The sequence below is a fragment of the Aquila chrysaetos genome, chromosome 11, assembly GCF_900496995.4.
Source record: "Aquila chrysaetos chrysaetos chromosome 11, bAquChr1.4, whole genome shotgun sequence".
In the NCBI taxonomy this organism is placed as follows: Eukaryota; Metazoa; Chordata; class Aves; order Accipitriformes; family Accipitridae; genus Aquila; species Aquila chrysaetos.
This window is the reverse complement of record NC_044014.1, coordinates 24,021,754-24,039,152: the sequence shown is the minus strand read 5'-3', so window position 1 is coordinate 24,039,152 and position 17,399 is coordinate 24,021,754. Positions and strand designations below refer to the sequence as shown.

Here is a 17,399-nt window from a genome sequence, read left to right as displayed (position 1 = left end):
GAATGACATTTTTATGTACAAAGCAGCTGAGAAGATGAATAAGCAACAGAACTTTTTCATTAGCGTTTACTGGATAAGACTGATGAGATTCATAGCTAAAACCCATTAAAAATACAAATCCCAGATGGGCAGATTACAGTCCAGAATTGGAAACCTCACGCTTAACTGACAAACTGCAGTAACTATTACTACAGAAATTCTGTTACAACCATCACAATAACATTTTAAGAATGGCTTTTTTTTTTAATCCGATGCAAAAAGGGTTGTTTTATCACAGGAGGGTGTCCAATTCACCCCCAAAGTCTCTGCCACCTACAGCAAAAGCCATAGCACAGAGTCAAATTTCAGGTCAATTTGATTTCTGAAAATTGCTTAACACTACATCACAAACAGCTCATACACCTAAGTCAAAATATTTAATGGCTCAAACTATCTTTTTGTTGCTGTATTTACATATCCCTTCAAAATGAGAGAAGTATATTATTTGGCTGACTGCATAAATATATCCTGAGATCATGACTTCTGCCTCCAAGATTAAGACATTTTAGGAAGTAAGAATTAGTTTCTTCTATAAGGCAGACCTTAAAATACATCAAAATATCAAAAAAATAATACCCATTTTTTATTTGCACACAAGCCCTGTAGATTTGCAGAATACAATACTAAATCACATTGTGGATTTGGAGTAGATGAGTGGGGTTTTTTTTTCAAGTGTTATTAGTTTTAAACCTGTTAAGGCTTGCAGCTCCCCTTCTGGTCATCTGAATTATTAAAAAAACCATTTCTGACAAAACCATTTCACAATGGTTTTCTACATTCACTCTCTGCATGTGTACAGAGCTAAAAAAAAACCAGCTAAAACCCAGCTGACTTAACTTTGCTCACCTGTGGAGAAATGGCATCACTATTGTGCGAACATCAAGCATAGAGACTGCATCCCAAAACAATTTTTGTTAAAGAATCTGAGCACCTAACAGAGGAGGGATCCCACATACTCAGCCCAACTTCTGCTGTTTCATTATTAGACTGAGTTAAAAAGTATTTTATCTTTATGTTATTATTTTTAAAGTTACATCTTTTAAAGCATAAAGTGTTCGAGTATTATGCCAACTCCTGGTGACACTTCCATAAGATTTCATGAGGCATAAAAAAGCCCTACAAAAAGAAAGTTGGTGAGGCTTTATAACGCTAAGCAATAACTGGTCAGAGAACTAAAACTTAGAAGATGCATGATATGTGTGTAAGGTCCAAGAGTCCTAACGCGCTAAGAGTTTAATTCAGTAAGAGTATGCCAAAAATCCCACAGCCATGTCTCAACTTTCCTTGCAGTAATCATTTCTTCCTGTTAGCAAAAACCTTCTACCAGTAGCAAAACCTTCTTCTGCCGTATAAAGTGGTCATGATCTAACCTCAGAAACGCTTTGTTTGAGATGCTCTAGTTCCCACTGCCCCTCCTTTTAAAGCAAAAACAACATTGAAACAAGCAAGCAGACACTGATGAAAAGTACGGGTTCTTATGTTAGCCTGCATAGTGCACACTAATACATGCAGCACGCACTTTCCCTGAATTTCTAGAGATTTGTGGGGAAATGGTTCCTTTTTTCTTCCTGCACTCTCTCCAAATGAGACTTCTCCGCTGAGAATCAGACCTCCCAGCCCTGTGCCACACCGGATGAGAACCTGAGACACATGGGGAGTGAGTTCAACGTCCTCTGACTGCCAGACCAACTACTCAGGTCACCTTGTGTCAGACAATCTGAACACAAGTTTGTTTGGAAACTTTCACAAAATGATTCAGAAATGTTCCTTCATGCCACAAAATAGCAGTGACTGCCATAATCCTACTGCAACAACAGCCAGCGGAGGATACTGTTACTCTTGTCAGAACTTAATCAATAGGGAGAAAATACAATTTAACCAAATGACATGGTACTGGCATTACCAGGGGAAAGCTGGGGAGCTTAGTACTGCTGAGCAGAGGTATGCCAGAAGAAAAAGGCCAATGCCTTCTGCCACAGGACTTTTTAGAAAATGACACAAGAAACAGCTTCTCACGGCAAGAGGCTACAATGTACATGAAGATGGAGGCAAACTTCTCAATACACCTTCTTGGAGCAGCTGCTTGCTTCTACCCCTCCCAACTTCATCTGTGGTTTCCTGTGTCAGCAAGAACACTTTTGGAAGCAACACATCTGAGGGAATCCTCTCTTCAGAGCAGTATGAGATGTTAATAAGAAAAATAACCACCTCTGTTGTGTTATTCCTCCTTTCACCACTGGTAAATGTGACTAAAGAGTTTCAATATGCCCAAGTAAACCTTAATTGCCAAGCAGATAACCTGCTGTGTAATCATCCCTCAAAGGTCATCTTGCAATTAGTAGACAGAAGAAAAGCTGCACATCTGAAACCTGTTTCTGCACTCCAGAGGTCAGCTGACTGAAGAACAGATTTCCCTTCTTTCCTTACAAACTTGTCTTCCTTACGTCCTTAAAGCATCATAGCTACAACACTATTACTATATTAGAAAACAGATCTCTAGAAAAAAAAAAAAAAAAAAAAACAAAACACTTGAATCATGGCTTCAGAACTTGAGGACAAGGCAAAGGTGGAAAGCTACAAGTTATATCTGGTAACCAAAAAGATGTTTGATAGGCAAAGGGAAGGAAATAAAGATGAAACCAAAACCCACGATTTCATGGGTTTCATGAAAAAACTTCTGTCCTGAAGTTTCATGACTTCAGGACAGAAACACCAGCACATTGCTCCATCACTAAACTTGAATTCCTAAGATCCTAGTCACCTAACTTCTGCCTCATGGTTCACATAAGATTTTGTTGCAGATGCATACAACATACCTACAGAAAACATCTGCTCAGAGCAAATGTCAGAACCTCTCCAAACACATGTCAAATCCAGATTAGAAAGGTGTATTTTCCATTTAACCCTATTGCTTCTCCTATGCAGTAACTGTGAAAATCTTCTGCACAGGGCTGTGCTGACAAAACAGGAGTATTCGATGTTATGTTGATGCCTTATGCCAAATGAGATCTATTTGCCTCTTCGTAAGCTCTACATCTCAAGAGCAAAATGTCGGTAAGCTCTTTTCTCAACTCTCACCCACTCTAACATGATTAAGATCCCAAAACTGTAATACCAGCATTAGGCAGGCAACGCAGCATTCACAACTTGACAACCTCCTCTGGAAATTCAGACAAGAAAATTCTCAATCCAAACACCCTTCCATTTCCCTCCCTAAAAAAAGAATTCATTTCAAAAAAAGAGCAGCCTGGGCAAGCAACCGACAGCTGTTAGAAATCCTAAAATGAACAGCAGATTCTTGTAAAGCAAGACAGGCAGTGCTACAAAACACAAATTCATGCCAGTACTGGCCAAGGTTTCATGACAAATTGGGCAGCTTGCATTCAGAATAACTCTACAGCTGATGAAGCAGATCAGCTTCAGGCAAGTCATTTCCCCTGCACTGTTACTCCTCGCTCTCTCACCCCATGCAGAAAGCATACTGCATTACCAGGATTGTGCATTCAGAGCACAGACATCAAACAGCTCCCATTTTCTGAAAGCAAGGCTCAGTACTACCAGTTATTCCCACTTCTGCCCCACGCAAGGTATTTTAAAAGCTCGGAATTCAAAATTATCTCCACTGGCCTACGACAAAAAAAACCAAGCTACAAAGACCAACAGATACTTTTCTGAATGTAGATGATGGAACACAAACACAAATCAAAAAGTCAGATTGCATCACAGCTGAGGATCAATCTCTATCAAGAAGTATTGATATGTTTTCAGATCCTGAAAGGAAGTCATACAAAACACCATGCAACCTCTACTATTTAATGTGCTGCTCTCTACCATTAGTATCCATCCTTAAGTATTACATGCAAAATTAATCTCTAACCAGCTTTTTTGCTGTGTCTAAATCCCAGAGCAGTATCACTTGGCATCCAGACAAATGCACTGGCAAACACTGAAGAGCTGTATTACTGAGCATATCAGAATGAGATCAGGCCAATTTTGTTGGGGTTGATGGGAAAGTCATTGTCTGAAAAGGATAAAGGCATTCTCACCTCTAGGGTAAAAAAAAAAAAAAAAATAATTAAACATCTGTCAGGAGCTAAAAGAAGATACCGCCTCTTAATACCACCAACAGGAAACCATTAGAAGTTTAAAAATCTGTTTCATAAACAGGAGTCAAAAGAAGTTAGATATTGAAATGCTTTTGAAAAAAACCTTACCTGACTCCTCTCTTTAACTCCTTTGGTTTTGTAAAAATCTCCCCAAATTTAACCCCAGGTCTATGGCTTTATGGGAGGTTACAGAGCCCACTCAGCAATGTCCTTTAATTCTAGATTCTCCAACCGCAGTTCAAAGGCGCAACACAGCAGTCCCTGACCAGCCTGAACCGCCGCTGCAGGACACAGGCTTCCAAAGCCAGCAGTCCCTAGCCCTCCTCAAGCTCTCACCCTGCAGCAATTACATTTCATCTCGCTTAAATTAAGGTATCCATCTGATCATTTCTTAGTATCCTACAGTTGGAGAAAGTTCCTCCTCTAACAAGAAATAAATTCTCTTCCATTTCCCTCACATCACCTATAGACAAAACAAAAGAGGGGGGAACAAAACTGGGTACCAAGGAAGATATGAAGCAAGCAGAGAGCTACAGAATGTTTACAGAGGAGAAATGAATTACAAACATGTCTATCATTTTCAGTGCACAAAATTAATAACAAAAGCAGCACTGGAAAACTGTGAAGCACTGATTAACTATGGTCAACTGCATGAATTCACTTAGGCAAATGCATACTATCCCCCAAGATCTCTCCAACATCACAAGACTGAAACAAAGTCAACCACCTTCTAAAAATGTCTGCAGAAGTCTTGAAACACTTGCTGCTCATAACTAACCAAGGAAAACTAACTCCCTGTCCTTGAGAAAGGTAAGCAGCTTAGCTGACCCCATGCACTACTGCTTTAAATGCAATCAATTAGTCAATGAAAACTTCCAAAGGCATTTCGGGTCAAATACAACTAACTTCTCTGTGTCAGATCACCTTCTCTTCAAGCCACGCATGAAAGTTACATGCAGGTGTAAGTTACAAATATTTTCACCCGGGGCTCTGGTAAACAAATTTACAGCCGCATTTCCCTTTTTCTCCCATCTCAGCATTTACTGACCTAAATATGAGGTAGGAAATGGAATTACATGCAATATGCAGCAGGAACTGTAAACAGCTCAAGACAATTACTAAATGATGCCCTACAGACTTCACAAAGGTATTAGATTCTCAGAAGAAGTTGTCATTTCATTTGTACACCTATTAAATACATACTAACCCACCAGCAGAACTACCATGAAGCTTAAATGTCAAATACCAATAATTTTTACATCAGCAATCAGCGTTTCCTAAAAACATAGAACTTGGGCATTCAAGACATCATCAAGCTATCCAATCAACCTCTAACATGGATTAAAAAGGATTTGTGTTGGTATATTCACCACAGGATGAGACATGCAAATTTACCAGGTAAGAATTCCAGTATAGGGATATTAAAAAGAAAAGAAGAAGATTAAGGGGTAAGTCTCAAGAATCACAATTTGTGATATACAAAGTCAGGCAAACGTGAGCATATACTGAGGACAGTAAACCTGAAGTCCTACAAAGATCAGAAACAAGACATGGACAGATTCCATAAGGTCACACAATGCTCAATATTCAGAGGTTCAGCAGACTTTTCTGTATTTCAAGGAAGAACCTTGTTCTGTCACATACATTGACAAGATGCCAGTAAGAATGGCTTGGCTGCACATAGGCATTGTTTTAATGAATATATCTAAAAAAGAGTCCAGATGGTAACTTGACTACGTGCACTTCAAGGCCACCTCACTCTTTCTTTAGTTCTGGCTGGGAAGACTTTTTCCACTAGTTTATCTGGAAAAAAAAAAAAAAAAAAAAAAAAAAGAACCATACCAACCAGATTTTAAAACATCAGTGTTTTCATTTTCAGATCTCCACCAATGAATTACTCATGTTTACTGGTATTTCTGGATGGCAAAGAATTATGATCATCTGCTTAAATTTTTCATCTCTCTGAACAGAGGAGGAAGCCAGAATTGGTGGCCCAGGTGTTCACCTGCCCACTGCTTCAACAAGTCACCTCATAAGTGTTTTAACTTGGTATGAAAAAGTACAGCTGGATGCCTCTCTGTAAAGACTCTCATTGCCTGCAGACACATTCTGGGTAATATTTCTTTTGTCACACTACCTATTTATATTTCTGTAAAAAATGTGGACTTCTTTTTCTATATTGTTTTTGGTCTCTGACCTCCCTCTTTTCCATTCTCTCAAGTCTATTCTCCCCTCCAGCATCCAGCTTTTCTCCCACAAAGGGACAGGATTTCTTCTGAGGACAGATTTTTTCTTCCTTCCTCCATCTTATCCATTTATCCTTTCCCTTTCTTCTATATGCCAATCCTTATCCCATGTGAAAAAGAAGCTTGAAAGCTCTACTATACGTCTCACAGCCACAAACTAAACCTAGCAGACAAAAGAAAGGCATCAAAGTCACTGAGACATCGAGAAACAACACTCAGGTGCCCCAACTTGCAGCAGCTAAATGAGGATGTTAAGAATTTGTTTAAAGACACTACTCCTACAATCTTTACAGGTTTCCCTCTTCTATGGAAAGAGAATGTCTTAATTTCCAAATTTTTTCAGTGCTAACCACACACCAGTAGAGATTTAGGTAAATACAGAAAAATCAACACACAGATTTTCCAGTTGTGTACATCTTAAACATGCTCAACCTTCTCCTAATTGATACTGGTAAATACTGACATTTTCTTCTTTCTTAGGTTTTTCTTGCAGCGATCTAGAAACACTAATAATGATTCATAATAGCAACAGTATTTTATTAAAACCAGGTACTTTTCACAGCATCACTTTTCCCAAAATATGCAATTCCAGAAGGTTTTAAGTAATAGGTATATCACAGCCTGACAGAGTTCCTTTGTTTCATTCTTTTCAAAGATAGTATGTTTCCAGCTGTATGGAAGCAAATATAGATGAACTAAACGTAATCAAAACAGCAGAGTTTCTGCAAGCCTTGCCTACAATGTTTAAAGCACCATCAAGAAACATGCTCAGAGTCATCACTTTCGATATTTTCTGTTAAAAATACTACACAGCTATCCACAGCTTTGCCAGAACACTACTGCCACTCTACAGGAAAAGAAAAAAGGATGCATCAAAACACACACAAATTATGAGAAGTATGAGAATCTTCTGGTTAGTAACCCTATACTTATTGCTTGAGACTACACAGCTTCAGAGGAGGTAACTTAGAAATGTGTGATATGGTATTTTGAAATTAGAACCAGTATTTTAAATATTTTGTATATTATGCATCACTGCTCTTTAATATTTAAAAAAAATTCTAGGCCTAATATTTTAGCTAGTTGATACATAGATGCTTTGAATTTTACGTTTGGAGGGTTTGGAAGGGTGTCACAAAACAGGAGGGAGGGAAGAGATTAATACAGGTAAAGTGCATTAAAATAAAGTTGAAAAAATAACTTCTAGCCATGAGACTATTTTAAATTACTCTTATCACTGCTTTACAGTCTTACAATTAGATAGGTGACAGAAAAAGGTTGTTGGTCTAAAAAGAGCAATGAAATCGTAAAGACATTCTTGCTCTTTAAGAACTAAAGAATAAATTGGTTTTCACTCTTTGGAATGTTACTTAAAAATATTAAAACAAACAAACAAAAAACCCAAATTAATTATATTCTAAATAGCCAAACATTTACTCCAAAAGTTCATTAAAGTATGTAAAACATCTTTTGAAGCTGTACATTCCTTTCTTCCTCTGGAACAAAGTACTGTATATTAACTAGGACACCAGACAATTAAGAGGAGATGGTGTCTGCTCCTGGTTTTATAACCAGCATAAGAGATGCTGTTCAAATCACTGATGTCCATTTCTGTCCCCTCAAAGGTATACTGGAGGAGAAGGGGTTTTTTCCTTGTTTGTTTAAAACACTACCTTATGATCCTTGCCATTCCCTTTTTTTTTTAATGCCTTATTTCTGGTTTCATACTCCTTGTTCTTAACATTTAACTCACTGTGTTATGCTTTCCTCAGCATACTAGTAAAAATTATATTACTCAGCAACCACAGACTATCAAGAACTTGATATGGACAAGAAAGCTCTCTCCTATTCACTAAACTAACGTTAATACGTACACATTTCCCTTCAATTCTATGTGAGCTTAAAAACATGTAAGGACGCCTTTGTTACACTCAGTAGCTAATAGGGTAACAACTATTTTAAAAAACCTAAACATCATAACCAAGCAAAGATTCATCAACTAGGCTATAAAAAAAAGCAACTTTCCTAGTTACCCTACAAAAAAAAAAAAAAAAAAAAAAAAAAAAAAAAAAAAATCCATTTGAGTACCTAAGCCACCTCTAATCCTCTACCAACTTTTCACAGTAACTGAAATCACTCAATTCACATTTGCTTAAAAATGAATTTCACCATAGTTATTACACAAACGCTGCAAATCAGATGTTGTTTGGAGCATGTACTACTTCAGAGAGGAAGAAAAGGGCCTGGCCACAAGTCAACATGTGAGTTTTCCTTCCACAGCTCATACGCAGAATAATTTTTACTTTGGGTATATTACATTTGAAAACAGCCATTCCTAGGTTCGATCAGTTCACTTCTCACCTCTTCTTTTCTCACTAAAGCCACAAGAAATGTAGACATAGAAAAGGTGCTATTTTTCTGCATATAGGTTATGCTACGGCTTTGTTGCTATTCCTCAAACTGAACTGGAACTCCAAAGTTGTAAACTTGCATATTATATCACATTTAACTGATGGCTCTTCAAACATACAGATCGTGCCACTATATTAGGACTAGAAGCAACACCAAACCAGAGCAAGAGGAGCACAGAACTGACAACAGCCCAACACAATTCATGAAGCTAAGAGGACACCTCCACCTACGGAACAAGCCTGCCTGGCTTCTTGAAACTTCCCATCACTTTCTGAACTCAGCAACTCGCAAAAAAATCTCTAATGGTCAAGTGAAGAGTCGCAAAGATTCACCCATGTTGTAGGACATTAGCAAAAAGCAGACCCAGAAAATGCAGGTTCTGAAACTGAGTAATCTGCCTAGAAATGAAGATGCATCTTGAGAGTAACTAAGCTCTAACTTTAAATCTTCTAGGGTTTTCATCAGGGCAGGAATTACATCTTCTGCTACATGTTTTATAATCTATCACCAAAAGAAATCTGGTCTCTTTCACTCCTGGCCTTTATCAGCAACACTCCAGAAGCTGCAGGAATATTTTTTCAGTTTCATTCCCCACTGCTTCACTGATGGGTGACCCTAGGTACAAAGAAGGAGCACAGCTCAAAACACAAGGCTCTCTGTGGTGGTGGTGAAGTCACACAAAATTAATCTCCTGCCTGCTCTTCCTGCTTACAGCACCAGATCATATAGGTATTCAAATACGTTAATTTAACAAAAATCAACTTTTGGCGCTAGCATTCAAAGCGACATAAGCAGTACTTCTAAGCATGAAAAAAAAACTTTTAAGCATGAAAAGAAAAAGCTGTTTTAACATGTGTTATTATGAGTAAAATACTGAACGATCAAAAGACATTTGCATGTCATTGTAGAATTACATTTGCCCAGATAACCACTCCCTTCAAACCTGAAGTGTAGCTTGACAGAAATCCTGAGATGTTTTGTCTTCACTTTGTTTTTACCTCAGGACAGACCTAGTTACCTACAGGTAAAAAGTAAATAGATAAAAATAAAACCCACTTTTTAGCAATGAAGAACAGGTCTAAGGAAAAAAAAAAATAAGATAAAGAAAGCAATAGTTAAAAAAGGGAGAGCACAATCCAGAGTCTAACATCAAATCCAAACCTTTATCCTTGCTTCCCCAGAGGTAAACATGCCACAGAGGAGAATAACCCCTGTAGCTTCACTCAGCCTGAAATGCAGGTAGAGCATCTGTGATCTCTGGTCATTCAGCAACACAGGAATCTCCTCAAGGTGAAAGGAAGGAGAAAAGAAACACAAAAAGAAAAATCCATGGAAGCCAGGAAGAAAGATGAGTAGAAAGATGAGACAGGAGAAAATGAGGCATTTCCCAGCAGAAAGATGAGACATTAAAATAGGGAAGTAATGTGCAAGACTTATTGTGAGGAGAAGAGAAGCTTATGTAAAGGAAAAGGCCGGAAGACCACAAGAGAGTTAAAACTGGATTGGTCATTTAAAATCTTTTCCCGATAGCTTCTTTATGTGGTTTCTCTGGTACCCACTTCTGAAGAGAGGGATACACACATTCAATTATCTCAGAAAGGCACAGGAAAATGCAAATGAAGAGACAAATGTGTGAGAGTCATTCGACTTGTCATCCTTCCAAAAGACAGAGGTATTACTACATTCTGAAACCACGTTTTTGTTTAGTAGAAACTTCTAGACAGCTTCTGAAATCTGCACCCCAGCTCTGAAGCACTGCATTTAATTATGCCAATTGGTCTTGACAAATGACTGTCTCTAGAGCTTCTCTGTCGTATCTTCAGCTCTAATGAATCAATGTCCCCTTTGCACCTTATATTACAAGCCAGTAGGTCTCTTCCTCAACTTGAACTTTTGCTTCTGCTATACAGCAAGTCAACATCACCAGCCACTATGGAATAGAGTACAAAAGTAGGTGAAATGCATTTACTAGGGTGAGAAAATATAAAGAAACCTATTTTTCTACTAGCAGCTAAGCCTTCACCTTCACGTTACCTTTACTCTTTGGACACCTGATCTCTGCTTATTTCATAAGCATTTGTGATATCTTCTCACCAACATTTATATTTTTAAAATCCTGTTGCTTCTATAAAGAAACTCATTAGGGAACAATACAATACTTTTGCTCAACAGTTATTGTTTTGGGTTTTTAATGTTATTAGTGAACTTGGATATATTATAACAGATATATTTAGGCTAAAACATATTTGTCATGCACAGTACTAAATTAAAAAAATACAACACACAAGATGTATTACACCTGTATCTCCCAGAAGTGTGAGCTGATTACGTAATCTCCCTCTTAATACCAGAGGCACAAATAAAGTTGGAAAAAAAAAAAAGTCAGTTGTAACTTTATAACACACAGTAATAGTCAGTAACAAACCAGCAGCAAACTACAGAGGCTTCATTTCCAGCTTCAGCAGGCTCAAGGAGCGGACACACTTTGGATGACACCAATATTCTTCTCCAAAAAGAACAAGAGCCTGAAGAGCACAGTATGAATTTGAAAGAGACTACATCTCTCTCCTGCTGTTTTCTGCAATTACTGCTTGAGCAAGGGTTAACTTTAATTTATTAGTTCCTGGCAATCCTGAGGAAGAAGTGTTGCTCTCTAAGCCATTTATTCTTTGTATAAATTAATGAAAATTGGTCACTGTCGTTTTATGAGCGTAGACACTACTCAGACTTTGATCAGGTTGTCTCTCTAAACTGATCATATCCTGACCTCAGGCTCTGACTATTCTCTGCGAATGACTCCCTCTCTACACCTTGTATTCTTGAGGCACTGTGCCCAGAACTTAACTTTGTGGGCACTCCTAACAGTTTGGAAGAACATAAACTGTCTGGGGCTGGATACTGAGAATGTTTTCTAGGAGATCACTGCTTGCATCAATCGTTCGTTAAGTCTGAGGGGGTTTTGCAATACAGTATACAACGGTTCAAGCTTACAGTAAAAGAAAGAAAAAAAATCAAGCTTTCTCACTAGCTGCCTACTGAAAATAGTTCCAACACAACTCATCAGCACGCTTCCAGCAGAAGCTGGTGTGAATGAATAAATACAAACCAAGCAAAAGTATTGTGAACACACTATTTAGCAATCCTACAGTATTTATGGCAACTTCTTAAGTGTTTGGTAAACATTTATGCTTCAGAAACTGTGAAATGGAAAGGACTAAGGGTAGGAAAGAGCTTAGAAGCTTTCAAGAAGAAACAAAGCCACAATGGGTTTGGAGACATAATGAGTGTACTTTAACATTTACTCTTAAGACCTCTGTCACAAAAATCCTTATGTGAAGATAATTGATAACAAAACATTTGCAGAAACACTAGACTTACTTCAATTACCAATGACAAATATAACTGTTTTAAAAAGTGAGAAGGGGAATGACAGGATTATAATGGCTCTCATAATGGTTTCTGGGAAAGAAAAGACTGTCCAGAAAAGTGGAGAAATGGCAAGCAGGTGCATTCATTGGTAGAAAGGCAACAAATTGGTGGAAAGTAATTTAATATGGAAGAAGGTGAGTTGGAGCCACAGACCAACTTGGAGAACCAGATGGTTCTGAACACACTGCAAGGACATCGTTCTTCAAAACATCCATTCACCTTAACTTCAGAGGTGAATCCCCTGTCTGCCTAGTACAGCTGAAAGCTTCTAATCAATGACATATATAGGCAATGGCCAAATATCAGCTACAAGCATTACCTCATTCAAAATGAAAAAACAAGGGGTAAAAACAAGCAATCAAGGAAGTCTAACAAGAGAACAAGTCATTCCTAAAATAAGCGTTCAAAATTATGACAGGACTCTTGGTATTCCCAAAATTGACATGCTTTGCTGAAGTTTCCTCTGGGATTTCAGTACAGGTGAATCAGTGGAGACTGAGAACAGTTTCAAAATCTAAGGGCATCCATAAAGTGGACGCAATGCATTCCTCCTTCACATTAGAATTCTACATTTAAAGAGAAAACTCCTTTCTAGAAAGTAATATGAGAGGACTATAAGAGGACTTTACCGTAGTGAAAATTAAGTGAGGGAAAATCAGCCAGTTACAGTCCTATTTTTCTGATGTAACTACTCAAGATACCCGATTTAATGAAGAGTTCTGTTCCAAGGATCATATTAGAGAAAGTCAGACATTTTTCTCTACCTTCCATCATCTTTCTAGGAAGCTGATGGGGTGACTGACAAACAAGTGGATAACTCAACTCTTTGGTGACACTCTGCAGTGACTACTGTGTATATTTGCAAAAAGCTACCCCAAGCCTTATTGTTAAATTTACTGTAAGCATAGTCATAATATTAAAAACACCCAAGAAGAAAATAAAAAGTTGCAAAAAGAAAGCAAGCCATAACTAGTGTGTGTGCGGGTAGTTTGTTTGTTTAAGAAGAATACTCCCCAGCCAACAGCACTTACATCAGTCTCGGGGGGATTCTCTTTGAACTAATTAATGAAGAATTGGACGCTCACAAGGACAAACTGAAAACAATTGAAAAAGCTAGAAATCCTTTCTATTACATAACTTCTCTGGCTGATCCCAAATCAAAACACAGGCTAAGCTCCAAACTGGAGGAAAAGGCTAACAGAATATAGTTCCTGTTGTTTTCCCTTAGCATTTAACACCAAAGAACTCAGTGTCTAACCTCATTTTCTGTTTGCATAGGCAACTACATCACAGGCCATGGGAAAAGGGTAAACTATGGAAATAAAAACACACAGCTCAATTCAGAATGATCATGTTTTAGAAGACTCACTACAACTGACAACCTCAGGATCCAGCAAGTTCTCAATATAAACTGTTTTTTCTGACTACAAAAACACTGTCAAAAAGAGGTGTTAAAAATAATTAAATTGGTACATGAGTTCCGAAATCCAAGGAGATCCCCAATGATGACAGATTCCTCATCAGACCAGACTCACTGGCAACACACTGCATACAGTAAAGTACCTGCAAGTGTTCCATGTTGGTAATATCATATGTGACTTCGTAGAGCGGATAAATAATTATTTAGACAGCAAATCTATGTTCCCATACTTCTCAAAATAACTCTGACCCAGAGCCTGGGAATTGCCAGCAAAGGCCTTAAAGCAGGCAACAGTATCCTTCCAGGACGCCTCTCTTGTTAAAGTAAAACTTTCATAGAAAGGAATTAAGTCTCTCTACAGATAAAACCTAAAAAATATGAACCAAGTACAAGCAATACAACCCTTGCCTATGCAGGTTCACAGAATCCAGAACAGCAACATCTCAATATGGTGTAAATAATTACAGTTATCACAACAATAATGTTAGCTATTGTGTTTCTCATGTCAGGAAAGAGACTGAGGATTGCAAATATGCACAATCTACTGAAGTGATTGTTCATTTTAATGCAACAAGTGAATGACAACAGAGAGAGCAATTGCTGCTTGCTTTTAATTCGGTCGAGAGAGCTGAAGGAACTAGGCCAAGACCCAGAAAAACACACATACACTGAACCACTGGAGAACAGTTGGCTAAAAGCATATCAAAGTTGAACAAAAATTACCACCTTTTCAAACATCAGTCCGACCCATAGATCTGTACAAACCAGTTTCATACACCTCTGCCAAACTAGAGATGTCTTTATTTCCACAGCAGTATGTTTTCAAAACTTCAGCTCCTTTCCAGCAATTAATATATGCAACAAGACTTAAAGCAAAGCACGAAGTTTATATGCTTCGTCCTGTGCCCAATGCTTATTTCTGCATGGCAGGATTCATAGCTTTAAAAAACACACCAACATTATTCCCCTTCTTTACACCAGTAGAATGTTCCATACTAAAACCAATGTGTCCCAGCAGCAGGATCCAAGAGAGCTATGAAAGTTGGACATGTATTCAGCATTTCTCTCTCTCTCTCTTGTTTTGGATTTTTTTTATTTTAAGTGCCCATCCTACCCTCAACTCTAATCCTGACTAGTCAGGAGACACAGGCAGTTACACACCTGGGGCTAGGGACAGTTCTCAAATTTATTAAAAATTTAAAACTCAAGCTGCTCTTGAAAGCCTGCAGTTAATGCAAAGTGTACTTTCTGGTCCTAATCCAGTGACAAGTGAGCATTTGTCTATAGCATAACATGGCCAGATTTCAGCACAATTCAATATAAATTGCATTCTCTGTTCATATAAGGCCAACATTCAGAAGAGAATGAAGTTCTGCAGTTCCAGATAGGGAGATATTAATGAGGCAGTTGATGGTCACAAAGGTCAGCAATAACAGGAAAAGTACTGACACTGGACTGAAAGAAAAGAAAGGAGATAAAATGAAGAGTAGAAAGGGCTTGCGTAATTTCTGTTAACTGTATGTCTGGCTCTGCTTGTGTAAACACCACCTGAATTCTAGGGTCAAGATGCATCAGGATAACAGACAAATTATGTTTTACTTTAAAAAAAAAAAAATCAAACAAAGAGTTAGTAGCTATATGATAATTTTAAATAATTTTTAATTGCTGATGTTATCTATTTTTCTGTCTGCTATTAAAAATAAATTACTATCAAAAGAAAGGAAATATAACAACTCTTGAAGTGGACACACTGTAGTTTGCTGACTTCTTTGTGACAGTCTTAAGGCCCTCTTGCTCTACTACTGCAAGAGAAAGTTTGCTAATTTACTAGAAAAAAGGGAAATGTAAAGAAACAGACAAGGAAAATAGACTGCTCTATACAATGATGGCTTACATGCTTCTACACGAGTAGTTTTATAGCAGTTACAAAAACCTCTATGAAACCTTAGTGTATTTCAGTCAAAGCAAGTGGGAACCTATGTATAGTTATCCCCAGCCAAATCTGTAGTTTGTTCATAGAAAACTCTTTTCAGATTTCCAAGAGCAAGCCCACTAAATCTACTCAGAAAAGCAGCACTACAATACTACAGAGTGCATGCAGGTGAAAACTCACCCAACAGACAGCTTTGTCTTAAGATCCCCAGTATATTTTCAGTTTCAATCTCTGGTCAAAAATTATCCCGACAATGATCCTACACGTGACTTCTCTTTGCAGCTTTGACATCCCTTCTGCAGATCTCCTCACCCACCAACCCCCCTTGCCCCACAGCTTCCACGAGTCCAAAGAGCATCCCAACGAAACCAGGTGACCTCACCTTTCATTTTGACAGTGGGAGAATTGGGTCCAGCCGATTGCTTCCTCCATCCTCTCCAGTTCTGGCAAAGGCTCTCTGCCTCAGAGATGAAGGAACAAAGAGAGTCTTCTTCAAAGCGATCGGAGTCTTCAAATGAAAACCTCTCCCCGTCCTCCCACTCTGCGAACATGAGTTCCATCACATCCGACAGGCGACGTGGGGGGAAAAGAATAAAGACAGAAACAGCACTGCTCACTTTTAACAGGTGGATGGACTTGAGGGCTCCTGCAGTACTTAAAATCTCAATTTTGATTCGATCCCCATACTACAGTACCAGGAAAAACAGAGCCAGTGCTATCTGAGGTGGGAGAAGCAGGAAATCAACTGAGGGGAAGCTCGTAAAAATCCCAGGAAAAACCCAAACAAACAAACAAAAAAAACCAAAAAAAAAAACCAAAACCCGAGTTCTTTAAAAAGTTAAAAAAATGCTTATGTCCACAAAATGTACTTGAGCCGGAGGGGGGCTGGTTGGTCTAGGAGAGCTGCCTCCAGGCGGGACAGGTGCCTGCCGGCCACACGGTCTGAAGGCTTCCGACGCCCACGGCCCCGGCGCTGGAGGACGAGGGAAGGGGCCGGTTTCCTTCTCCGGGGCTCCCGCCGGGGGAAAGCAGGTATCTGTGCGCAGGGCCAGGTCTCCCTGAGGTTGTGCTTTTCTCACTCTCGGTGCAGGAACCGGAGGGAGGGCGAGGGCGGGAAGGGGCAGCGGGGGGCGGGGGGGGGGGGGAACGGACGGGACGACAACTTCCCTCCCGCTGGCGGAGGCTTAAAAACGGCCCGGCGGGGCCGGGGCGCCCGCGGCGGGGGCGGCGCGACCTCCCGGCGAGCTCGTCACGGGCGCCAGCGGGCGGCGGGCAGCGGCTCCGGCCTCATGGGGGCGCGGGCGGCGGCAGGCGGGGAGAGCCCGGCTCTGGTCGCCGGCGGGTAGGGGCGGGGGGGGGGGGGGGGGGGGGCAGGCAGCCCGTCGCCGCCGCCGCCGCCGCTGCTCCCGTCGCAGTCGGACCCCGAGGTTCTTAGGTGCCCATGGCGAGCGGGGCCCCGCGCGCGGACGCCCCCCCGTGCCCAGCCCGACGGCGGTTCGCTGTCCTGGCGCGACGGCGGCGGCGGCGACGGGTCCCTGCCCGGCGCGGGCACCAAGATGGCTCCGCGCTTCCCAGCTTCACCTGCGACACCCCGCCCCCCTCCCCCGCCAGCTGAGCCCTACTTCCGCCGCGGCGCTTCCGGCTTCCGTCACCGGGCTCCGGCGGGCGCGCGGGGCACGCCGGGATGGCCGAGCTGCCGCGGGCCTCGTCTCCCGGAAGGGTCGAGCCGAGTCCGGGCTCGGCTCGGGAGGCAGGGAAGAGCCGAGGGAACTACCAGCGGAAAAAGGGGTGCCCGGTAGCCGGGTTAGGCTCGC

General features: G+C 40.3%; 1 protein-coding gene across 10 annotated transcripts in view; it reads right to left on the bottom strand.

Annotated features, from left to right (window-relative positions):
* The window catches only part of ZSWIM8 (zinc finger SWIM-type containing 8), an 88,134-nt gene extending 70,965 nt beyond the window's left edge, over positions 1-17,169 (bottom strand). For 7 of the 10 annotated variants that reach the window (XR_005933600.1, XR_003925858.2, XM_030031478.2 and 4 more), the window contains exon 1: positions 15,968-17,168. Coding sequence is in view for 8 of the 10 variants with exons in the window: in XM_030031478.2 (XP_029887338.1) it covers positions 15,968-16,145 (178 nt within the window). In the remaining 2 variants the exon portion in view is untranslated. Of the gene's footprint in view, positions 1-15,967 lie in introns of all 10 variants that reach the window. The other 3 variants (XM_030031480.2, XM_030031481.2, XM_030031482.2) reach the window with 1 other exon arrangement.
* Between the last annotated feature and the right edge of the window lie 230 nt (positions 17,170-17,399).